The following is a 26399-nucleotide window of genomic DNA, read 5'->3' on the forward strand; positions in this document are numbered from 1 at the left end:
AAACCCTGTCTCTACTAAAAATACAAAAACAAAATTAGCCAGCCGTGGTGGTGGGCACCTGTAGTCCCAGCTACTCGGGAGGCTGAGGCAGGAGAATGGCGTGAACCCGGGAGGTGGAGGTTGCAGTGAGCCGAGATCATGCCACTGCACTCCAGCCTGGGCAACAGAGCGGGACATCATCTCAGAAAAAAAAAAAAAAATTTATTGAGACCTGTCTTTTGGTCTAACATATGATCTATCCTAGAGAATGCTCCATTTAACTTGAGGAGAATGTGTATTTGTTGTTGGATGGAGGGTTCTGTAGATATCTGATAGGTATAGTTGGTTTATGGTGTTGTTTAAATCCTCTATTTCCTTACTGACCTTCTCTCTAGTGGTTCTATTAATTATTGATTATGGGGAATTAAAATCTCCAACTATTATTAGAGAGTAGAACTGTCTATTTCTCCCTTCAATTCAGTCAGTTTTTGCTTCACGTATTTTTGGGATCTGTTGTTAGGAGCATATATTTTATAATTGTTATATATTCTTCTTTTTAGAAACTATGTTTACTTTCCATCAACTTTATTTTCATTTTGCTTAAGAGCCTGTGAAAGAACAACTTAAGACCACCTAGTGGTTGTTCTTACCCATTCAGTGGCCTGAACAGCGGGAGTTGCAAAGCAGTCTTCAGTGGCAGGCTGTGGGCCAGTCTTCAGTGGGGAATTTCTGAATAGGCACAGAGGGCACCTGTATGCCTTCAAACTGGTCTGCAACCTCAGGTTGAGTGGCACTGAACTCAGAACGGAAGCAGTCCATTAATTTCTCCTTGATCACAGCTTTTTCAGCAGCAGCTTGTGCTCTTCCTTTTCAATCATTTCAGGATCTCTGTAGAAATAGAGATCAGCATGACCTTCCTTGGGATTTCACAGAAGATGGTGCCATGCATGCACAGAACTTCCTGAGTCAGCATCCACCATATCAGACCCACCAAGTGAGAGCTCTTGTTGTTGCATTGCATGTCAATGTACACATAGCACAGAGAAGAATCTGTTACACAGAGCAATTGTGGGCAGATTTATGTAAGATGCCTCCGTCAGAGCCTGGTGGTCAGCCTTGGGATTGATAACCACCAGAAGACATGGTTCCTGGAAGGCTGCTTGGATCTGGTTAGTGAAGGTTCCAGGAGTGAAGTGGCCAGAAATAGGAGTGGCTACACTGGCAGCAGCAAACTTCAGCATAGCCTGCTGGCCAGTATTCCTAGAGGATATGACACTGACATCAGCAGGGTTTTCACTGGCAACAATGGCATGAACTGCCACCAGAAGCTTCTCCCAGGTCCTTCTCAAGGAAAAGTGATGGCATACTGATTAGATGTATGATGCCGATGCCATCACTTTTCCTTTTGTAGACATACTGCTCTATTTGGAGTCAAGGTTGTTGCCACCATAGGTTCCTACTGAAAGGAATTTGAGGACCTCCTCCTTCATTTACAGGACACCAAGGGCTCCAGACGTTGTGAAAGTTTCCCTTTAAGTTATGACACGAATCCAGAACAACACTGTATAGATCCCTTTCTGGGTAGTGCAGAAAGACAACTGTTTACATATTCTTGATGTTTTGACCCTTTTATAAATACATAATGTCTGTCTTCATCTGTTATAACAATTTTTGAGTCTATTTTGCCTCACAGTAGTATAGCCTTCCCACCTCTTTTTGGTTACTATTTGCAAAGAATATTTTTTCCCATCATTTCACTTTCAACTAATTTATGTCTTGGAATCTAAAGCAAGTTTCTTGTGGACAGCACATAGTTGGATTATGTATTTTTATTCATTCTTCCAATCTCCACCTTCTAATCGAAGAATTTCATCCATTTATATTTAGAGTAATTACTGATAAGAAAAGACTTAGTTCTGCCATTTTGCTATTTGTTTTATATTTTCAAATTTGTTTTATATTTCTTATACTTTTTTGTTCCACTATTATTAATTTCTTTTGTGATTTATCTCTTCTAGTGTATCATTTTGATGCTTTTCTCATTTATTTTTCTGTATTTTTTTAGTTTTTCTCCCAGTCATTACCGTGGCTATTACAATGATCATATTAACTTTATAATAATCAAGTTTGAGGTAATACCAACTTAGTTTCTTTTTTTTTTTTTTGAGATGGGGTCTTTCTCTGTCACCCAGGCTGGAGGGCAGTGGTGTGATCATGGCTCACTGCATCCTCAACCTCTTGCGTTCAAGCAATTCTCCTGCCTTAGCCTCCTGAATAGCTGAGGACTGCAGGCATGTAACACCACACCTGGCTAATTTTTTTTTTTTTTTTTTTTGTAGAGATGGGGTCTCGATATGTTGCCCGGGCTGGCATGGAACTCCTGGACTCAAGCAATCCTCCTGCCACCTCAGCCTCCCAAAGTGCTGGGATTACAGGTATGAGCCATCATGCCTGGCCATATTTATTCAAATTTTTTAAAATTTACACATTTTGATAAATTTATACCTAAGTATTTGATTTTTTGCTGCTAATATGAATAATATTATGTTTTCAGTTTCAAATTTCAATCATTTATTGCTGGTATATAAGAAAGCAATTGACTTTTATATATTAACATTGTATCCTGGAACATTGTTATTATCACGTAATAGCTCCAAGAGTTTGTTGTTGTTGTTGTTGATTCTTTGGAATTAACTATATAGATAATCACATAATCTGTGAAAAATGACAGCTTTATTTCTTCCTTTCCAATTTGTTTATCTGTATTTCCTGTTTTGTCTTATTGCATTGGCTAGGACAGTAAGGCATTGAATAAGAGAAATGAGAGGGGGCATCTTTGCCTTGTTCCTTGATCTTTGCCTTGATATTAGAGGAAAAGCAGCTAGTCTCTCATCATTAAGTGTGATGTTATAGGTTTTTGGGTAGATGTTCTTTATCAAATTGTGGAATTCCCCTAAGGTAATAGTTTTATGAGTTTTTATTATTAGTGGGTGTTAGATTTTTGTCATATGCTTTTTCTGCATCTATTGATAGGATTATATGATTTTTCTTCTTTGGCTTGTTGATGTGATGAATTACATTAATCGATTTTCGAATGTTGAACCAGTCTTGCACATCTTGAATAAATCTCGTCTGGTCAGAGCATGTGATTCTTTTTATGCAATGTTGTATTTGATTTTGGTTTCATTGCTGAAAATTCTCCATCAATTTTCTATTTCCAATTTCATTAATTTCTGCTGTAATTTTTATTGTTTCTTTTCTTTTGCTCACTTTCTTTTGGATCTAATTTGCTCTTATTTTTCTAGGGTGAAGGCATAGATTATTGACTTTAGATCTTTTCTGTATTCTAATATATATGTTCAATGCTATAAATTTCCTTCTAGGCATTGCTTTTACTGCATTCTGCAAATTTCAGTAAGTTGTATTTTCATATTAATTTAATTCAAATATCTTAAAATTTCTTTTGAGACTTCTTTGACTTGTGTGTTACTTAGAAATATGTCGTTTAATTGCCAAGTATATTGGGGTTTTTCAGCTATCTTTCTGTATTAATTTCTAGTTTAATTCCGCTGAAGACTGACAGCATACTCTGTATGTTTTCTATCCTTTTAAACTTGTTATAGTATGTTTTATAACTCAGAATGTGGTCTATATTCATAAATATTCCATATGAGCTTGAGTAGAATGCATATTCTACTGTTGTTGGGTGAAGTATTCTACAATGCCAATTAGATCCAGCTGATTGATGGTGCTGCTGAGTTCAACCATGTCCTTATTGATTTTTTCCCTGCTGGATCTGTCTATTACTGATAGAGGGCTTTTCAAATTTTCAACTATAACAGTGGATTCATCTATTCCTATTTTCAGGTCTATTAGTTTTTGCTTCGTGTATTTTATTTTATTTTTCATATTTATTTATTTATTTATTTTTGAGATGGAGTCTCACTCTGTCACCCAGACTGGAGTGCAGAGGAGTGATCTCGGCTCACTGCAGCCTCTGCCTCCCAGGTTCAAGCGATTTTCCTGCCTCAGCCTCCCCAGGAGCTGGGACTAGAGGCGTGTACCACCATGCCTGGCTAATTTTTGTATTTTTTGGTAAAGACAGGGTTTCACCATATTGATCGGGCTGGTCTAGAATCCTGACCTCAAGTGATTCGCCCACCTCAGCCTCCCAGAGTGCTGGGATTACAGGCATGAGCCACCACACCCGGCCCTGAATTGCACACTTTAAAATGGTGATTTTTCTTTTTTCTTTTCTTTTCTTTTTTTCTTTCCTTTTTTTTTTTTTTTTTTTTTTTTTGAGATGGAGTCTCGCTCTTTTGCCCAGGCTGGAGTGCAGTGGTGCGATCTCGGCTCACTGCAACCTCTGCTTCCCAGGTTCAAGCGATTTTCCTGCCTCAGCCTACCGAGTAGGAGGCATGCACCCCCATGCTCGGCTAATTTTTTTATAAAATGGTGAATTTTTAATATGGAATTATATCTAAATAAAAGTGCTAAAACCCCAAAATGATATCAGATGTTGAATTGTAGGTAACATCTTATAATTTCTACTGGAATTTTAAGGCATAGTATCTAGAAATGATTTACATTGTAGCATAATGCAAGACTGATAACTCTCTAATCAGTACTTAAGAATTTATACTTTGAACCTGATGAAAAAATAAAGAAAAACAAGAATTTGTATGACATTTTCACTGTTTCAGGTAAGAGTGAGCCTGGAAGGAGTTGGGGAAGAACACACCAGCTTCAGCCTAAATTATTTTTCTCTATTTAATTTGCATATGTTTTTAGCAGGCATTTTAGTAGTCTCCAGTCCAGAAGACATATCATATTCCTCACCTGTGGGGAGCAAGAGTTGGGCAATTCTGAGTCAACATGGCATGCTCAGTTCCCACTGGGTAAATCCGGTAGAGACGGACACAGATATACACACACTCACACACACTCAGCAGAAAGGACTACTGTCCTAAAACTTCTGTTTGACATCAGGGCCCAAACAACATTAAGGCGGTACTCATCTAGTGTGTTAAAAAACAAAACAAAACAAAGCAAAACAAAACAAAAATAACCCTGTTTTTTCTCTGCAGTGGACACCATCTGGGCATCCTCTAACCCAATTCAATTCTGATGTTACCTACCTGGAGATAGCATTAGATCCCACAAGTTGCAGTCTCTGTCCCATAAGACTGTCCCCGCTTCAGACACCAGTGGCAAGTCTCGGCCTCTGGAACTTCTGACCAACCGGCTTCAGGTTAAGATTCCCAAAACCCCTTATTCAGGCTTCATTAATTTGCTAGAGTGGCTCACAAAACTCAGGGACACGTGTGTACTGGCTTATTATGAAGAATATTTTAAAAGATACAGGTAAGCAACCAGATGAAGAGATACATAGGGCAAGGTCTGAAAGAGTCCCGAGCACCGGAGCTCTCGTTCCTGTGGAGTTGGGGTGTACTGTCCTCCCGGCAAGCTGATGAGTTCTTGTTTACCTTCTTGCAGGCCTCCATGAGTTTACCTGTCCAGAAGCTCTCTGTGTCCCATCCCCTTGGGCCTTTTATCAAGATGTCATTAGATAGGCAGGACTATCATGGACAACCATGTAAAAATGTGATTGAACAAAAAGGGTATAATCTAACACTATTAGACTGAGTAGGGAAACCCAGCAAGGCCTGACTATTCAGATTCTTCTTGGCCTCTCTGTGCAGCATTTCTTCATCCTGGGTATGGGGGAGGACCCCTTCTGAATTGGGGTCTTATTGAGGTAGAGACCCACAGGATTTATTTCCCTGGTCCTGACAGATTAAAGTGAAGAAACGCAAAAACCAGCAGATGGCGACAAAAGCGATCTCTAGCTGCTCTCATTGCTCATTAGTATAAGACACTCCCACCCAGTGCCACAGTTTACAAAATGCCATGGCAATGGCCCAGAAGTTACTGCTCCTTTCCTAGAAAGTTCTAAATAACCTACCCTTCAATTTGCATTAACCCACTCCCTAATTTGTGTGTAATTGAAAGTGGGAATAAGTGAGTATAAATATAGTTGCCAAGAGCTCATATGTTGCTGACTCTGGGTGCACTGCCTTTGATTTAGCCCTGCTCCACAAAGAGCAGTACTGTTCAAAAACAGGTTGTTGCCCAACACCACTAGCTCACCCTTGATTTATTTTTCGGGGTGAAGCCAAGAAGCCTCCCTGGCTAAGCCCCAAATACAGGAGCTTCCCATTCCTGCATCATTATGACCTACAGTCAGACAAGGTAAATCGGAGAATTTACTTATGGCCACCTCCAAGACAGAAAGGCAGGGGAAAACTAGAGTATATTTTTAGTTTATGTGGTCTGCCTTGGAGAGAAAAAAGGAGTAGGTGAAAGGAGAGCAAGAGAAGGTCAGGGAGAGAAATTCTGTCTTTTGAGGCCTGCTTCTGAAGCCTGAAAGAGCCCCAACATACACGGAAAGACAGTCTTTTTTTTTTTTTTTTTTTTGAGACAGTTTTGCTGTGTCGCCCAGGCTAGAATGCAGTGGTGCGATCTCGCCTCACTGCAAGCTCTGCCTTTCAGGTTCACGCCATTCTCCTGCCTCAGCCTCCCGAGTAGCTGGGACTACAGGCGCCTGCCACTACGCCCAGCTAATTTTTTGTACTTTTAGTAGAGATGGGATTTCACCGTGTTAGCCAGGATGGTCTCGATCTCCTGACCTCATGATCCACCCGCCTCAGCCTCCCAAAGTGCTGGGATTACAGGTGTGAGCCACTGCGCCCGGCCAAGAAAGACAGTCTTTTATGTTTATGGTTCTGAAGCTGTTCCGAAACAAAAGGCCAAATACTTTAATCAAAGATATGCTGATTGTTCTAGCCACTTAGGAAATAACAAAGGCTATGGGAATTATGAGCCAAAAACCACAGCTGAATATGTGTATCTCACAGTACCTGTAAGTATAAAATAAAGAAAGAGGTTTTATGCACACCTTTTTTTTTTTTCAGAGAGACCTGCCTCGGCCTCCCAAAGTGCTGGGATTATAGGTGTGAGCCACCACACCTAGCCTTTATCCACTTTGTTAGGGACAGAGTGGGTCTCTGGCTCAACAAAAAGCCCAGATAAATCAATGGGGCTTTGGCATATTAGGTCAGCAGAAGGGAAAAGGCCAGTAGAAGGGACAGCAGTATGCAGTAAACATGGAAGTACCTAGGGGAGAAGGAAGGAGACACAGAAGTTGGAGGCACCTGTAAGCCAACTGGACTTGTTTCTGAATACAGTTTAGATAACCTGTAGACACATCTATGCCTGACGGTATTCAGAAATAAAATCAGTAAAACTTTCAACACGACAGCAGAGCATTAAACCAGGAGTAGAACTCTTCTGACATCAGGGCCCTGTGCCACAGCACAAGTCATATACCTATGAAACCTTCCCTGGCTGTGTGTATTGGCTGATAACAACTTACATCTTTTTTCGGGAGGAGTGAGGGGACAAGGTCTCACTCTGTTGTCCAGGCTGGAGTGCAGTGGTGCAGTCATAGCTCACTGTAGCCTTGACCTCCCGGGCTCAAGCAATTCTCCCTCCTTAGCTTCTCAAGTAGGCGGGACCAAAGTTGCGTGCCACCACACCCAGCTAAATTTGTGTGTGTGTATGCGTGTGTGTGTGTGTGTGTGTGTGTATGGAGATGGGGTTCTCCCTATGTTGCCCAGGCTGGTCTCAAACTCCTGGGCTCAAGCAATCCTCCTACCTCAGCCTCCCAAATTGCTGGGATTACAGGCCTGAGCCATACAACTCACATTTTACCTCTTCTCCAGGGAATTGTTCTCTGCCAAATGGGAGCCACCTTGCTCCAGAGACTATGCTCTGCTCCACCTACAGACTTTGATCTGTGACTGACGCTGAGCTACAAAAAGCCAGGGACTTACTGTCATCGTGGGATGACTTGTGTGTGCTTCAGAGTTTTCAGGTGCGATTAACTAAACTTAATCTCTAGTTAAACCCCATTCTTCATCACTGCCCTGCTCCCCAGCCCTGTCCTGCTGCCTTTACTTCCTTTAACCTGAGAGAGCATTACAAGAAACTACATTCATAAGGATCTCTGTTCCAAGTTCTGCTTCTAGGGAGCCCGACCTAAAATAGGAAGGGTCTCTTTATAGAAATATTTCAGCTAAAATCCCAAAAAGAGGAAAACAGAAAGAGTATTTGCTTTCCCTTGGACAAACTTGAATTGAAATTGAACCCAAATTCCAGGATGCTTTTCTAGAATTAGTTACCATCTTATAGGAACCACAGAGTAAAGAGATAATGTGTTAATGACACCACTGAGATCCAGACTGTAGGAAAATACAGAACAAATGACTATTTCATCAATAATTAAAGAAAAAAATTAAAAAATGAAAACCCACAGATTAAAAGAAATTTAGGAAATTTGGCAACCAATCAAAATGCGCATATCTTATTTGTATCTTGATTCAAACAAACTGTTAAAAAACTATAACACAATTGGGTATTTGAACACAGATTAGACATAAAATGATATTAAGGAATTGTGAATTATTAAATGTGACAACAGTATTGTGGTTATATGCTAAAAAGAAGAAAACCCTTATCTTGTAGATACATACTTTGAAATATTTATGCCTAAAGTGATATTATGTCTAGAATTTGCTTCAGAAATAATTTTAAGGTTGGGAAGCGGGTAAGATAAAGACGAAATAAGATTGGCCATGAGTTGTTAACTGTGGAAACTGAGTGAGGACTAGTACATGGGGTTTGCATTATACTATTCCATTTTTCCAAATGTTCGAAATTTTCCATTAAAGTTAAGATAAAGTTAAACTATAAAGACTGTTTCTTAAACAAAAAAGGGGCCGGGCGCTAACGCCTGTAATCCCAGCACTTTGGGAGGCCGAGGTGGGCGGATCACGAGGTCAGGAGATCCAGACCATCCTGGCTAACACGGTGAAACCCCGTCTCTACTAAAAATACAAAAAATTAGCCGGGCGTGGTGGCGGGCGCCTGTAGTCCCAGCTACTCAGGAGGCTGAGGCAGGAGAATGGCGTGAACCCGGGAGGCGGAGCTTGCAGTGAGCGGAGATCGCGCCACTGCACTCCAGCCTGGGCGACAGAGCGAGACTCTGCCCCACCCCCCAAAAAAAGGAACAGAACAGAAAGGTATTAAGAAGAATTAGAAAAAAATCCACTGTCCTTGACTCATTTCCTGTCCCCCCCAAACGTTCTGGTGTGGAGAAAAGGATGAGCATTGGTAACAAGGACCACAGTTTGCCATTGGGGTGGGCGGGACAGATGCTCTCTTTATTTAAATTTTTGACATCTTGCTCATCATAAATTTTCTTGCAATAATTTTGTTTTTTAAAATGTTGCATTAAAATGTTATTTTTCTTGACTGCTGAGGAATTTTGCACCCCTTTAAATTCTGCGCCCGCGTCCTGGTTGGGAGATGTGGGGAAAATCCTGGGAGCCCAGGACAGGGAGAGGCAAGTCCCCACAGAAGTGGGAATGGCCAACAGCTCCCTGAGAAGACAGCTTCCTTCTTGGGGAGGCAGAGGAAGTCCCAAGAATACACAAAGACAGGAGAGTGGAAGGGCCGGCCAGTCTGGAGATACTAAAAGAGACTCCGGATGAGGATAGGGGCTGACCCGAAAGCCCCGCCTGACTCCGGGCTGCAGGAGGGGGCGTGGGACGGGGGCGGAGCCGTTGGCGATGACAACAGCCCCACGTGACCGGCCAACACTGAGTGTTGTCTCGCTCTGGCGTCAGAGCCGTCGTGGCTCGTTCCCTTCTCGGCGGTGGTACCTGCTCCCGGTGGCCCTGAGGACGTGTGGGCCAGGGGCGGCCCCGAAATTAGGAAGCGGAGGGGGAGCAGGTAAGGAACGCGGCGGGGGGTCCCTGGGGTTGGTGTGAGGGAGTGGCTCCGGCCTGCGGATGCCCACCCCGGGGGAGCCGTGCGGAGAAGCAATCGGTCCGCGATGCAGCCCCCGGGCCCCGCGGCGGGCCCGCGAGCCTTCCTTGAGCGGAGAGGTGCCCGGCCCGGAGGGAGCCGGCGGTCCTAGGGCTACGACCCTTCGGAAACACCTGCCTACGCCATCAGCGCAAGCTTTTCCGACACCCCTGCCCCGCACTTCTTGGTGCAGAAAATGGTGGTCAGCTTGCGGGGCGGGGCGGGGCGGCTGAGGCGGGGGGCGAGGGTGGCGAGGAGGGCCAGGGCCAGGGCCAGGGCCTCGGGGCGGGGAAGGGGCCGGATGGCGGTAGTTCCTAGCTAGCGTTCTGCTGCAGCAGCCCCCACTTCCCCCACCCCGGCAGTCTGCAGGTCTGCGGGGCTAAGTGTCGCGGCGGCGCACCTCGCGTCAAGAATCCGGAGGAGGAGACTGCAAGGATAGGCCCAGGTCGGTGCGAGGGTCGGTGGTGAGGCGGGGACCGGAACGTGAGGAAAGCCCAGTCTGAGACCCTAATCCATGCCTTCACCCTCGCCCCCCTCTACCCCATGCAACCCTCCCCTTCCCACACCCCATCCTCGTCCTCCATTTTGCTGCCTGCGGAAGCCTGGAGATGGATCTACAGGGAAAATGGTGGGCTTTGCGGAAGGGAGGGGCTCGGATTGGGGGCACCCCACAGGGCATACTGGCTTCTCAGGTGGAAAAAAATGAAATGTTAGAGTATAAAGTCAAGTCCAGGGCTCTGAATTTTAAAAGGTGCCTAGTAGGGCCTCTGTCCTCAGTGCTTATCAGTCCACCAAGAATTCAGCCCATTTTCTCTCTCTTGTCTCCTAGGAGTAATGGAGTCCAAAGAGGAACTAGCGGCAAACAATCTCAACGGGGAAAATGCCCAACAAGAAAACGAAGGAGGGGAGCAGGCCCCCACGCAGAATGAAGAAGAATCCCGCCATTTGGGAGGGGGTGAAGGCCAGAAGCCTGGAGGAAATATCAGGCGGGGGCGAGTTAGGCGACTTGTCCCTAATTTTCGATGGGCCATACCTAATAGGCATATTGAGCACAATGAAGCGAGAGATGATGTAGAAAGGTTTGTAGGGCAGATGATGGAAATCAAGAGAAAGACTAGGGAACAGCAGATGAGGCACTATATGCGCTTCCAAACTCCTGAACCTGACAACCATTATGACTTTTGCCTCATACCTTGAATCCTAAAAGTTTTCGCTGAGGTTAATGTGAACACTGCTTTACAAGCTTGTATTTTTGTGATTTACTTTTTCTGTAAGCCTTTTGGTGTTTACACTTACCAGTTTCTAATGGAAATTAGAATTCTAATTGAATATTGTTTTGTCTCAGCCTAAAAGTTACGGTCAGCATGGCAATTCACCTATTTTAGGAAAAATACTCTTTTCATAATATGAAATGCATAAAGCAGTTCAAAAAGCAGTCTGTATTCCATCATCTTCCTCTTTCATTCCAGTCCTTATTTTTGTAAGTATTACTTTTCCTCCTCCGGCTACCTGGACTCAAAATCTCAGTTGTCTTTGACAGTTTTTTTCTTGTCCCTGACCAAAAAAGAATGATCATACCCAGAATTCAATGTTTGATATTTTAAGAATGTATGTTCTAGTGTTTTTCAGAGTGAGTCTACCATCTGTATAAAAACACCTTGGGGACAGGCAGGGGCATTTAAAAATGTAGGACCTATCGTCCAGACTCACAGAGTGGGGCTCCAGAATCTCCATTTTTAACAAACTCTCTTAAGTAATTCTGATGTGTACCAAAATCAGTGCCATTGGTGTGTGTGTACGTAACTATATACATATGTGTGTGTGTATATATATAATGTGTCATAACCGTAAACAATAAACAATATCAAGATAAATCTGACTTTGATGGGCAAGTAATTAAAAAAGAAAAGTATGAGACCTTAAAATAAGACTGATGATTATAGGAGTGGTAGGGACAGTGGCAAAGTTACTCACTGTGCAAAGCAAAACATGCCTGAAGGTCACAGCCTGAGGAACTCAGAATTCATCACCCCTGTCAGCAGTTTCACATCCAGGATCTCATTTTATTCTTAGAACAACCTATAAAATCTGTATTGTTATCCCACTTTTACAGATGAGGTCACTGGGGCTTAGAGATGTTAAGTACCAAGGCTAACCCCTGCTGAATATCTTGGGGGTGGGGGAATCCAGCCTGGGCCATTTTCTATTGGACCTTATCATCTGGAGATGCAGAATATTTGACTTTTGTAATTTGATGACAAGCTGAGGATGGTAAAAGAGACTCAGCAAGAATGGGGCTGTTTTTCTATACACTGTTTTTCTACACATTGTTTTTCTACATCTCAAGTACACTTTAATTTTTAGAATATTGAGGGATAAAAAAAGTAAGATCCTCTAGTGTTGTTCAAAGTTAGGATTGCCACTCTATGGCTCTTGAAATCAGTTTTGTGGGTTACAACAAGCAATTTTTTAAAAAGAGAACAAAAGTCATCCTATCACCCGTGAGTAGTGTTAAGAATTGTTTTGGAGAAAATAATGTGTTCTATGTAGTAAATATTGCCACCTTTAAGATGTATTTCTAACTAGATCACAGTGAAAAAAGAATGAAAATCACTTATTTGGTGCAAACTTGGTTTCACAAGTGAGGAATTGTTAAGAAAGCGATTTTTCCTAAGGTCATACAGCCAATTAGTGAAAGCTGTGACCACAGCCTTGGTGCTTCAGGGTGCTTGTCTTCTCGCCACATTGCCTCCACAAAGAATTATTTGGAAATTTTTGCATTATGTACTGATTGCCAATCAGTGTAAATGGAAAAGCATATACAACTTATGCAAAAATCACTTTATATGAACTTCACACTATTTAGTCATCAGAATTCCTGCATGTTCAACTGAGAACCACATTTAAGGGAAACTCTGCCTCAGATAATTTTGGAGCTGGAGTGATCTTTCACCTGTCTAGAGGAAGAGGATGATATAGAGTCTGATTTGAAAATGCACAGTGGTGAACTCAGGCACTTCAAAAAGGCTAGTTGACTGAGTAGAGTCCATGAATGATCTTTTGGTTCCTCTGAAAATGAGTACTATGCCTTCTGGCAAAGACCAATTGTGGATTTCCCAAAGTAGCCTCAATCTACCTCCCTCACAAAAAAAGCTAGCTGTGGGGGTGTGAGATCAGAACATGATTAGTTGAAAGAAAGCTGAAGCCTCCTCACTGGGGTTTTTGGGGGAGGATGAGGAATAAGGACAGACTTTCTGGAAGAAATAAGTGTCAATGCTTGCGTTCAGAATATGGTTTTTTGAAGTACCAAAATGAGCCCTGTCTCCTTGGTGTTTCTGGGAGAGTGGGATGATAAGGACAGAATTTGCTGGAAATGGTAAAGGTCAGGGAATGGGGTCACAATGTAATTGGTTGAAGGAGAACTAAATTAAGACTCCTATCGTGGGAGTTTCTGTGATGGTAGGCGACGAGCACAAAACTTTAGAGGACATAACGTTCAGTGACCAGAACATGATCAGGAGCGTGATTGTTTGAAGAACTGAAGAAAACTCCCTTACCTCTGTGTTGCTGCAAGGGTGGAGGAGTAAAGAGAGAACTTTCTAGAAAAAGCTAGAGGGGGCTGGATCAGGTGACTGAAGAAGAACAGAGCTATCACAGCGAACACATTTATACATCCCATGGGAGGGTCAACTTTCCTTGATCTTGGTGGGCAATACATTTTGTCTTTTTAAGGTGACAACAGAGAGATGTCAGTGAATGCCTCTAAAGAGACTAGCAAGAAAATATAATGACTCTTTTATAAAAACCAACAAAAGCAAATAAACCAAGAGTGAAGAAAAAGGGCTAACACATTCATCCCTATCAGTGGTTTATACATTCATATTTGTAAAATTTTAGTTTCTTGAGGAAAATGTGCATGTTTTTATGGATTTTGGAGCAAAGCTTGGGAAGGATGCCTGTCAACTAATGCCTGGCAAATCTTCCAGAACTTAAGAGGAGAAAGACTGACAAGACCTCTGAGAAGAGGAGAGTCAGTCTAATCTTACACAGCAGCATATGCTGCTGTCTTCATATTACAGAAATTGGAGATATCACTGAAGAAGTCTTTAAAAAGGCCAGTGTTATGGACCGAATATTTGTGTCCCTCCTAAAATTAAAATGTTGAAAACCTAATTCCCAAGGTGATGGTATTAGAAGGTGGCGCTTTTTGGGGGGAATTAGGTCATGAAGGAAGAGTCCTCATGAATAGGATCAGTACCCTTATAAAGGAGACCCCAGACTGGGCGTGGTGGCTCACGCCTTTAATTCCAACACTTTGGGAGGCTGAGGCAGGCAGATCACGAGGTCAGGAGATCGAGACCATCCTGGCCAACATGGTGAAACCCCATTTCTACTAAAATATAAAAAATTAGCCAGGCGTGGTGGTGCGCACCTGTAGTCCCAGCTACTGGGGAGGCTGAGGCAGGGGAATCGCTTGAACCCGGGAGGCAGAGGTTGCAGTGAGCCGAGATTATGCCACTGCACCAGTCTGGTGACACAGCAAGCAAGACTCCGTCTCAAAAAAAAAAAAAGAGAGAGAGACCCCAAAGAGCTCCTTCACCTTTTCTGTGAACCAGGAAGCAGGCCTTCATCAGACACGGAATCTACCAACACCCAGTCTTGAACTTCACAGCATCCAGAATTGTGAGAAATAAATTTCTGTTGTTATAAGCCACTCGGTTTATGATATTTTGTTATAGCAGCCCATATAGGCCAGGGCAGACAGCAAGAAAAAGATTGAACTTCTAATGAAAAAAGCAAAAACAAATAAACAATTCAAATATAACAAGAATGAAATACCAGGAGAGGGGGTAAGACGGCCAATTAGATGCAGCCAGGAGGAACATCTCCCATGGAGGGACAGGACATCGACTGGCACACTCCTAGCAGATCTTCTGAGGGAAGACATTGAGAGCAGACAGAGGAGAGACACAGATGCTGCACTAAAGGGGGAGGAAACTGGGAACACTGCCCGGGACAGGTACACCAGGACTCATTCCTAGTCCCCAACTACTCCTGGGGAAGGGGTGAGATGAACAGGCAAAGAGCAACCAACTGCCCACAGGCCTTTGGAATCCTGGCAGGAGGAGAACCTTGACCACTATGGACACTTGAATTGGCAGGGAGAGCTGCTCAGAGAAGTGGTAGGGGTAGAACTCCAGCTAGAGTGGAGGCCAGAGGGTTTGGTGCAGGAGCATCTGCAGTGGGAGCATGGTCAGTGTTGCCCATCCCCCTAGGCTTGACTCGCTCCTATAGGAGACTTTAGCCCTAGGGCAACTGTGGGACCTGAACTCTGCAAAGCAATGTTGCCCAGGAGACGGAACCGGTCTGACCTGAGCACCTCTCAATCCGCTGGCCTCTGGCGGGGGCCCAGCGTAGCCGCGCCTGCTTGCAATGCAGCCCCCATGCCACATCATAGCTCCGGTGGGGGCGGATCTCACCTAACCAGCAGAATGCCCCAGCAGAACGGCCCCCGCTGACACGCACCAGCTCGCCCGCACTCTCCCCCAACTGTAGCCTCACCAGGCCGCTTTTCCCACATATACTCACCCTTGGCCACCCCCAATATCACTTTGCCAGTGCGTGTGTGCTGGCAGGCCGACCTTGCCTTCCCTCTCCCGCCAGCGCGGGTGTGCCTGTGCACCCGGCCATGCCATTTTTGCTGGCGTGAGTGCACCCCGCCCCCTTCCCCAACCACCATTGTTGTTGGAGAGTTGGCAGGCAGAGTGCCCCACCCCTGTGCGTGGAAATGGCCTCCAGGTGCGAAACTAAGCACAGAGAAAAGTGGACCCGCCCCTGCCCTAAGAGGCCACTGCTGCCAGCTGGACCGCTCACAAAGGGCGCAAACACCACCACCAGTGTGAACACGCACACAGTCGCCGTCTGGGCCCTGTCACCGCCCCGCCCCCACAGCCGCGCTGTCAATGCTAGCCGCTGCTGCGAAGGCCCGCACAGAGGCCAGCAACACAGCACCCATCAGTACCCTGTCGCAGCAGATGAGTGTGCACCCTACTATGCTGTAGCTGCAGATGCTACTGCCACATACGAACAAGGATGGATCCCACTGCTACCGCCCTAGGAAGTGCTTTGGCTGGCACCACCCATCGTAGTGTGATAACCAGCAGTCCGGGAACACCTCAGCCGTTGTAGCACAGCAGGTTCCTAACCTCAAGGAGCCAGAGAACAAAGTGGGGGCTGATGCCAGTCTCCCAGTGTTACAGCACATAGTCCAGGAGTCCTGAGCTGAACTTTGCCCCCCTAAAATCTTCCAGAAATGAAACCAGTCAACTGAACTATACCACAATGAAACCCGCAAGGTCATCAAATAGGATAAAAGAAAAAAAAAAACATCCAAAGGACAGCAACTTCAAAGATTGAAGAAACATCAACACACAAAGATGAGAAAGAACCAGTGCAAGAACTCTGACAACTCAAAAAGCTAAGTGTCTTCTTTCCTCTAAATGACAGCAGCAGTTCTCAAGCAAGGATCCTTAACCAGAATGTGATGGCTGAAATGACAGAAATAGAATTAAGAATATGGATAGGAGCGAAGATGATTGAGATCCAGGAGAATGTTGAAACCCAATCGAAGGAAGCTAAGAGTCACAATTAAAAGATATAGGGGCCGACAAACAAAATAGCCAGTATAGAAAAAAAATGTAACCAACTCGATAGAGCTGAAGAGCACACTACAAGAATTTCATAAAACAATTGCAAGCATTAACAGCAGAATAGACCAAGCTGAGGAAAGAATCTCAGAGCTTGATGACTGAGTTTCTGAAATAAGACAATCAGATCAGAATAAAGAAAACAGAATGAAAAGGAATGAACAAAATCTCCATGAAATATGGGATTACGTAAAAAGACTAAATCTATGACTCAAGTGACATCTCTGAAAGAGATGGGGAGAATGGAAGCAACTTGGAAAACATGTTTCAGGATATCATCCATGAGAACTTCCCCAACCTGGCTAGAGAGGCTAATATTCAAATTCAGAAAATCCAGAGAACCTCCATAAAATACTTTACAAGATCACCTCCAAAACACAGAATCATCAGATTCTCCAAGGTTGAAATGAAGGAAAAAATGATAAAGGCAGCTAGAGAGAAAAAGACAGGTAACCTCCAGAGGGAAGTCCATCGGACTAACAGCAGACCTCTCAGCTGAAACCCTACAAGCCAGAAGACTGGGGGCTTATATTCAACATTCTTAAAGAAAAGACATTCCAATGAAGAATTTCATATCCAGCAAAATTAAGCTTCATAAGTGATGGAGAAATAAGATATTGTTCAGACAAGCAAATTCTGAGGGAATTTGTTACCACCAGACCTGCCTTACAAGAGCTCCTGAAAGAAACACTAAATATGAAGATAAAAGACCATTATTAGCCACTAAAAAAACACACTTAAGTACAGAGACCAATGACACTATAAAGCTACCACACAAACAGGTCTGCATAATAATCAGCTACCATCATGATGATAGGATAAAATCCACCCATATCGATACTAACCTTAAATGTAAACAGGCTAAATGCCCCAATCAAAAGACACACAGTGGCAAGCCGGCTAAAGAACCAAGACCCTGAACTCAACACTGGACCAAATGGACCGTTAGACATCTACAGAACTCTCTACCCAAAAATAACAGAATATACACTCTTCTCATTGCCATGTGGCACATACTGTAAAATCGAACACATACTTGACCATAAAACAATCCTCAGCAAATGCAAAAGTGCTGAAATCATACCAACCACTCTCTCAGACCACAGTACAATAAAACTGGAAAACAAGATTAAGAAAATTGCTTAAAACCATACAATTACATGGAAATTAAACAACTCACTCCTGCATGACACTTGGGTAAATAATGAAATTAAGGCAGAAATCGAGAAGTTCTTTGAAACTAATGAGAACAAAGATACAACATACCAGAACCTCTGGGACACAGCTAAGGGAGTGTTCAGAGGGAAATTTACAGCATTGAATGTGGACATCAAAAAGTTAGAAAGATCTCAGATTAACAACTTAACATCTTAACTAAAGAACCTAGAGAACCAAGAGCAAACAAACCTCAAAGCTAACAGAAGACAATAAATAACCAAAGTGAGAGCTGAACAGAAGGAGACAGATACACAAAAAAACCATTCAAAACATCAACAAATCCAGGAGCTGGTTTTTTGAAAAAAAAAATAATAAGATAGATAAACTGCTAGCTAGACTAATAAAGAAGAAAAGAGAAATAATCCAAATAAACACTACCAGACACGACAAAGGGAATATTACCACTGATCCCACAGAAATACAAATAACCATCAGAGAATACTTTGGACACTTCTATGCACATAAACTAGAAAACCTAGGAAAAATGGATAAATTCCTGAACATATAACACCCTCCCAAGACTGAACCAAGAAGAAATTGAATCCCTGAACAAACCAGTTATGAGCTCCAAAAGTGACTCAGTAATATCCTACCAACTAAAAAAATCCCAGGACCAAATAGATTCACACCCAGATTCTACCAGACGTATGAAGAAGAGCTGGCACCATTCTTACTGAAATTCTGCCAAAAAATTGATGAGGAGGGACTCCTCCCCAACTCATTCTATGAGGCCAGCATCATCCTGATACCAAAACTGGGTAGAGATACAACCAAAAAAGAAAACTTCAGGCCAATATCCTTAAAGAACATTGATGCAAAATCCTCAAAGAAATACTAGCAAATTAAATCCAATAGCACATCAAAAAGCTAATCCACCATGACCAAGTGGGCTTAATCCCTGGGATGCAACATACACAACATACACAAATCAATAAACATGATTCATCACATAAACAGAACTAAAGGCAAAAACCACCTGATCATCTCAATGGATGCAGAAAAACCTTTGATAAAATTCAACATTTCTTCATGTTAAAAACTCTCAACAAACTAGATATTGAAGGAACATACCTCAAAATAATAAGTACCATCTATGACAAACCCAGAACCAACATCATATTGAATGAGCAAAAGCTGGAAGCATTCCCTTGAAAACCAGCACAAGACAAAGAAATCCTCTCTCATCACTCCTATTCAACATAGTACTGGAAGTTCTGGCCAGGGCAGTCAGGCAAGAGAAAGAAACAAAGGGCATTCACATAGAGAGGAAGTCAAATTATTCCTGTTTGCAGATAACGTGATCCTATATCTAGAAAACCCTGTAGTCTCATCCCAAAAGCTTCTTAAGCTGATAAACAATTTCAGCTTTCAGGATACAAAGTCAATGTGCAAAAATTACTAGCATTGCTATATACCAACAACAGTTAAGCTGAAAGCCAAATCAGGAATGAACTCCTATTGACAATTGCTACAAAAAGCATAAAATACCTAGGAATTCAGCTAACTAGCAAGGTGAAAGATCTCCACAAGGAGAACTACAAAACACAAAGAAATCAAAGATGACACAAACAAATGGAAAAACACTCCATTCTTATGGATAAGAAGATCCAGTATTGTAAAAATGGCCATACTGCCCAAAGATATTTATATATTAAGGCTATTTCTACCAAACTACCAATGACATTCTTCACAGACCTAGGAAAAACTATTTTAAAATTCATATGAAATCAAAACAGAGCCCAAATAGCCAAGGCCATCCTAAGCAAAAAGAACAAAGTAGGAGGCATTACGCTACCCAACTTCAAACTATACTACAGGGCTACAGTAACCAAAACAGCATGGTACTGGTACAAAAACAGACACATAGACCAATGGAACAGAATAGATAACCCAGAAATAAGACCACACACCTACAACTATCTGATTTTTGACAAACTAGACAAACACAAACAATGGGGAAAGGATTCCCTATTCAATAAGTGGTGCTGGGATAAGTGGCTAGCCATATGCAGAAGATTGAAACTGGACCCCTTCCTTATACTATATACAAACATCAACTCAAGATGGATTAAAGACTTAAATGTAAAACTCCAAACTACAAAAACCCTGGAAGACAACCTAGGCAATACTATTCTGGACATAGGAACTGGCAAAGATTTCACAACAAAGACAACAAAAGCAATAGAAACAAAAGCAAAAATTGACAAATGAGATCTAATTAAACTAAAGAGCTTCTGCACAGCAACTAGCAACAGATTAAACAGGCAACCTACACAACGAAAGAAAATATTTGCAACCTCTACATCTGACAAAGGTCTAATATTCAGAATCTACAAGGAACTTGAACAAACATACAAGCAAAAAACAAACAACCCCATTAAAAGGTGGGCAAAGGATATGAGCACACACTTGTCAAAAGAAGACATACATGCGGTCAAGAAGCATATGGGAAAAATGGTCAATATAACAAATCGTTAGAGAAATGCAAATCAAAATGAGATGCCATCTCACATCAGTCAGAATGGCTAGTATTAAAAAGTCAAAAAATAGCAGATGCTAGTGAGGTTGTGGAGAAAAGGGTACGCTTATACACTGCTGGTGGGAGTGTAAATTAGTTCAACCATTGTAGAAAGCAGTGTGGTGATTCCTCAAGGAACAAAACCAGAACTACTGTTCAACCCAGCAATCCCACTATTGGGTATACACCCAAAGGAATATAAATTGTTCTACCATAAAGATGCACGAATGCATATGTTCATTGCAGCACTATACACAATAACAAAGACATGGAATCAACCTAAATGCCCATCAACAGTAGACTGGATAAATAAAATGTGATACATATATACCACGGAATACTACACAGCCATAAAAAAAGAACGAGATCATGTCCTTTGCAGGAACATGGATGGAACTGGAATCCATTATCCTTAGCAAACTAATGCAGGAAGAGAAAACCAAATACCACATGTTTTCACTAATAAGTGGGAGCTAAATGATGAGAACATGTGGACACAAAGAGGGAAAGAACAGACACTCATCCTACTTGATGGTGGAGAGTGGAAGGAGGGAGATGTTCAAGAGAAAAAGAAATTGGGTACTATGCTTAGTACCCAGGTGACAAAATAATCTGTACACCAAACTCCCAAGTCACAAGTATACTTGTATAACAAACCTGCACATCTAACCCTGAACCTAAAATAATAGTTAAAAAAAAAGAATAAAATACCAAAACAGTTTGCCACTTTCAGTTCTTTCAGTCTGTATCTACATGGGAGTAATTATTTTAGCTTTATTGGGGTATAATTAAAGTTTACAAAGCACATATTTAAAGCATTCAATTTAACCTATTTTATCTATATTTAAGCCTATGAAACCATGACCACAATCAAAATAGCAAAACTAAAAATTTTAAAAATTAGCAAAATAGCAAACACTTTAATCACCTCCAAAAGACTCTTTTTTTCCCATTTGCAATCCATCCCTCCCTCCATCTTCAAGCCTAGACAACCTCTGATCTGTTTTTTGTCACTTTAGTTTGGATTTTATAGTATTTTTAAATAAATTGAATCATAGAGCATATACTCTCTTTTTTTCTGGCTTTATTCATTGATCGTAATAACTTTGCATGTAATAATAGTGCATTCCTTTCTATTGCTGAATAGGAATATGTTGAATGCTTATCCATTTAACTGTTGATGTACATTTAAGTACTTTCCAATTTTTGGCTATTGCAAATAAAGCTAATATGAACATGCACATACAAATGTTTGTGTGGACATATCTTTTTATTTTTCTTGAGTAAATACCTAGGAATGAAATGGCTACATTATATAGAAGATGTATGTCTAATTTTTAAGAAACTGCCAAACTGTTTTCCAAGATGATTTTGCAATTTATATTCCTATGAGTAGAGTGGGGAAGTTCCAATTTCTCCACATCCTCACCAACACTTAATAAGGTCAGGTCATTTTTGTTAATATTTAAAATTTTTCAACCATTCTAAATTGTATGTAGTGGTATCTTATGGTTTTGATTTTCATTTCTTTGTTGAATAATGAGACTTAGCATCTTTTCATGTACTCAGCCTTTCATATATCTTTTTGTGAATTACACGTTCAGTTTTCTATTTTTTAGTTAGTTCATTTTTCCTATTATCACTGAGTTGCAACAGTTCTTTATAAATTCTAGATTAAAGTTTTTTGTCTAATATATAAACTGCAATTTTTTCTCTTGGTCTTGCCTTGCCTTTTAATTTACTTAATGATTTCTTTCAAAGTTTTAAATCTTTATGAAGCAGAAAGGTCAGAAAAGCAGAACTGCTGGGGATGTGCCCCACTAGTATGGCTATTATCAAAACAAAGAAAGAAAGAAACAGTAATGGGTGTTGATGAGGATGTGGAGAAATTGTAACCCTCATACATTGCTAGTGGGAATGTATTATTCAGTCGCTGTGAAAACAATTTGGTAGTCCTTCCAAAAGTTATACACAGAACTACCATGTGATCCAGCAATTCTATTCATAGGTATGTATTCAAAAGAATTGAAATATATGTCCAGACAAAACTTGTACACAAATGTTCATAACATTACTCACAGTAACCCCCAAAATGCCAACAACAAAAAAGGCAATCAATAGATAAGCTAGTAAACAAAATGTGGTGTATCCATACAATGAATTTTTAGTAATAAAAACGAATGGAGCACTGATATATACTGTAACATAAATGAACTTTGAAAATATTATGCTAAGTGAAAGAAGCCAGACACAAAATGTCACATGTTGTATGATTCTATAAGGGATCTTCAAAAAGTTCATGAAAAATGCATATTATGAAAAAACTATGCATATATTTAAAAATGTTTTCGCACCAAAATAAACTCATACTAAGTTGTTATAAGATGTCTGAATGAGATCTAGTTTGAGGTACTAAAGATAAGAAATCAGTTTGAAAAAGCCCCTATCAGATACTTGCTAACACTATGGGGAAGTTAACAACCTAAAATCCTAAGGGTTATGTTCTTTTAAAAAATCAAGCTAGTTCTTTTGTTTATTAAACTTTGAAAATGGAATGTAATCCCACAGTTTGAGATTGTGGATAGAGTCTGGAGGCTTCACAAGAAGTAAGAACACGACTGAACACAGAAGCAGATATGAGACTGACTTTCTTCTGTTGAGTCAAATGTTAAATCGATTTTAAAAAATATAAACCATCTCCACCTCCCAGCCGCCTGCCTTGGCCTCCCAAAATGCCGAGATTGCAGCCTCTGCCCGGCCGCCACCCCGTCTGGGAAGTGAGGAGCATCTCTGCCTGGCCGCCCATCATCTGGGATGTGAGGAGCCCCTCTGCCTGGCTGCCCAGTCCGGAAAGTGAGGAGCGTCTCTGCCCGGCCGCCATCCCATCTAGGAAGTGAGGAGCGCCTCTTCCCGGCCGCCATCACATCTAGGAAGTGAGGAGCGTCTCTGCCCGGCCGCCCCGTCTGAGAAGTGAGGAGACCCTCTGCCTGGCAACTGCCCCATCTGAGAAGTGAGGAGCCCCTCCGCCCGGCAGCCACCCCGTCTGGGAAGTGAGGAGCCTCTCCGACCGGCAGCCACCCCATCCAGGAGGGAGGTGGGGGGGTCAGCCCCCCGCCGGGTCAGCCGCTCCGTCCGGGAGGGAGGTGGGGGGGTCAGCCCCCCGCCGGGTCAGCCGCCCTGTCCGGGAGGGAGTTGGGGGTTCAGCCCCCCACCTGGCCAGCCACCCCATCCGGGAGGGAGGTGGGGGGGTCAGCCCCCCGCCTGGCCAGCTGCCCCGTCCGGGAGGGAGTTGGGGGTTCAGCCCCCCACCCAGCCAGCCACCCCGTCCGGGAGGGAGGTGGGGGATCAGCCCCCCGCCTGGCCAGCTGCCCCGTCCGGAAGGTGAGGGGCACCTCTGCCCGGCCGCCCCTACTGGGAAGTGAGGAGCCCCTCTGCCCGGCCAGCCGCCCCGTCCGGGAGGGAGGTCGGGGGGTCAGCCCCCCGCCCGGCCAGCCGCCCCGTCCGGGAGGTGAGGGGCGCCTCTGCCCAGCCGCCCCTACTGGGAAGTGAGGAGCCCCTCTGCCAGGCCACCACCCCGTCTGGGAGGTGTACCCAACAGCTCATTGAGAACAGGCCATGATGACAATGGCAGTTTTGTGGAATAGAAAGGGGGGAAAGGTGGGGAAAAGATTGAGAAATCGGATGGTTGCCATGTCTGTGTAGAAAGAAGTACACATGGCAGACTTTTCATTTTGTTCTGTACTAAGAAAAATTCTTCTGCCTTGGGATCCTGTTGATCTGTGACCTTACCCCCAACCCTGTGCTCTCTGAAACATGTGCTGTGTCCACTCAGGGTTAAATGGATTAAGGGCGGTGCAGGATGTGCTTTGTTAAACAGATGCTTGAAGGCAGCATGCTCCTTAAGAGTCATCACCATTCCCTAATCTCAAGTACCCAGGGACACAAACACTGCGGAGGGCCGCAGGGACCTCTGCCTAGGAAAACCAGAGACCTTTGTTCACTTGTTTATCTGCTGACCTTCCCTCCACTATTGTCCTATGACTCTGCCAAATCCCCCCTGCGAGAAACACCCAAGAATGATCAATAAAAAATAAATAAATAAATAAATAAAAATAAAAAATAAAAAAAATAAAATAATAAAAAAAAAAAGAAAAAGCCCCTATCAGAGCAACATGAATTCTGCTAAAATTGAAGCAAGAACAAACATCAGATTTATGGTGAAGCTTGGGGGAAAGAATCCTGAAATCACTGATCCTTTACAAAAACTTTAGGGGGACAATGCCTGAAATAAATTGGCAGTTCACAAATGGATAACTCATTTTAGGAAGGGACTAGAAAATGTTGAAGATGAAGCCTGCAGTGGCAAACCACCCACTTCATACCTTCACATCAATTTGTGAGGAAAAAGATAATCTCATTCATGCCCTGATTGAAGAGAACTGACAACAGCAGAAACAATATATGGATACCATATAATAAAAATTTGTAATGAATAATCTCATCATCTAAGAATTAGGAATATAAACTACAATCCCAGTTCTACCATTTATTAGGTGTATGATCTTGAAAAACTTTTCTGAGTCTCAGTTTCCTCATGTATCCATTGAGACCAGTGATATTTAACTGTGGCTGCAGGTTCTTTGGAGAAGACTATTCCCAGTACATACTTATGATGTTATAGTAAGGTCCTCTCTCAAGGGGCTCTGGGTATGATAGTTGAACTGACTTGGGTCTTGTAATTAAGAGAGAACCTAGACTATCTAGTAGCTTATACCAGCTCTCTGTTTGCCATGATTAGGAGTTTTTGATCACCCAATCAAGTAAAAAATTAGTGGGCCGCCTGTATTAGTCAGAGTTCTCTAAAGAAACAGAAATAATAAGATAGATATATATATAAAGGGGAGTTTATTAAGGAGTTTTGACTCACACGATCACAAGGTGAAGTCCCACAATAGGCCATCTGCAAGCTGAGGAGCAAGGAAGCTAGTCTGAGTCCCGAAACCTCAAAAGTATGGAAGCAGCTTTCAATCTGTGGTAAAAGGCCCAAGAATCCCATAGCTGAAGAACTTGGAGTCTAATGTTTGAGGGCAGGAAGCGTCCAGCATGGGAGAAAGATGTAGGCAGGGAGACTAAACCAGTCTAGTCTTTACACGTTCTTCTGCCTGCTTTTATTCTGGCCGCGCTGGCAGCTGATTGATTGTGCCCACCCAGATTGAGGTGGGTCTGCTTTTCCCAGTCCACTGACTCATTCAAATGTTAATTTCCTTTGGCAATACCCTCACAGACACACCCAGGAACAATACTTTGCATCCTTCAATACACTCAAGTTGACACTGAATATTAACCATCACACCACCTATCCATTTCTCTCCTAGTAGATGACAAGGTAGGCTAATTACTGTACAATCATTTCCAAAATCTCAGAGGCTTAGCAAACTTAAATTTTAATTTTCATTCAGATAGTAGTTCAATGCAGGTGGGATAGGATGGGACCAGCTCCATGCAATCGTTTAGGGACCATGGTGGCAGGAAGATTCACAATCTGTAAATGTGATTTCCAAGGTTGCCTTGGGTGTTTACATTCATCAGGAAAACAGAGGAAGGGAGAAGACTCATGGAAGATTATGTTGGAGTTTTCATATGGAAGAGACATGAAATCGGTAAATATAACTTCTGCTCACATTCCAATGGCCAGAAATCAGTCACCTAACTGCAACACAGTCTGGGAAAAGCAGTACCTGAGTATGAAACTCAGAGAAAAATGGAACATAATTTAGTTAACAAACATACTGTCTCTACCATCGTATCACAGGATCAGTTAGCTGCGGATAAAATTTCCTCCAACTCAAATTATTCTGTCTAGCATGACATTCCTGGTGCATATTAAGGTAACCAGGCCTTCCTTGGTTAATCATCCAGGTGATTAAGTTCAGCTTCTTAATTTACTTTACATGAGATCCTGGCATCACTACTGAAATCAAGATGACATATCAAGCTTTAGAGTCACTCTCAGCATCCTCTGCCTAAGGAGAATAGCCATGTTAAGA

At 42.5% G+C, this 26399-nt stretch overlaps 1 protein-coding gene and 1 pseudogene across 1 annotated transcript; one reads left to right on the top strand and one right to left on the bottom strand.

Moving 5' to 3' along the window:
- Positions 1-602: 602 nt before the first annotated feature.
- On the bottom strand, positions 603-3747 carry LOC112438214 (small ribosomal subunit protein uS2-like; annotated as a pseudogene).
- A 5926-nt stretch (positions 3748-9673) lies between these two features.
- Positions 9674-11783, top strand: BEX4 (brain expressed X-linked 4). Its single transcript, XM_003819618.5, has 3 exons — positions 9674-9834; positions 10272-10354; positions 10739-11783. The coding sequence occupies exon 3, from the start codon at positions 10744-10746 to the stop codon at positions 11104-11106; it is 363 nt and encodes a 120-aa protein (XP_003819666.1). The 5' UTR covers positions 9674-9834; positions 10272-10354; positions 10739-10743; the 3' UTR covers positions 11107-11783.
- Positions 11784-26399: the final 14616 nt, after the last annotated feature.

The sequence above is a fragment of the Pan paniscus genome, chromosome X, assembly GCF_029289425.2.
Source record: "Pan paniscus chromosome X, NHGRI_mPanPan1-v2.0_pri, whole genome shotgun sequence".
NCBI classification, from domain to species: domain Eukaryota; kingdom Metazoa; phylum Chordata; class Mammalia; order Primates; family Hominidae; genus Pan; species Pan paniscus.

What these genes read in the sequence shown, in the direction of transcription:
- BEX4 (XM_003819618.5), top strand. Translation starts at nt 10,744, where the DNA reads ATGGAGTCCAAAGAGGAACTAGCGGCAAACAATCTCAACGGGGAAAAT.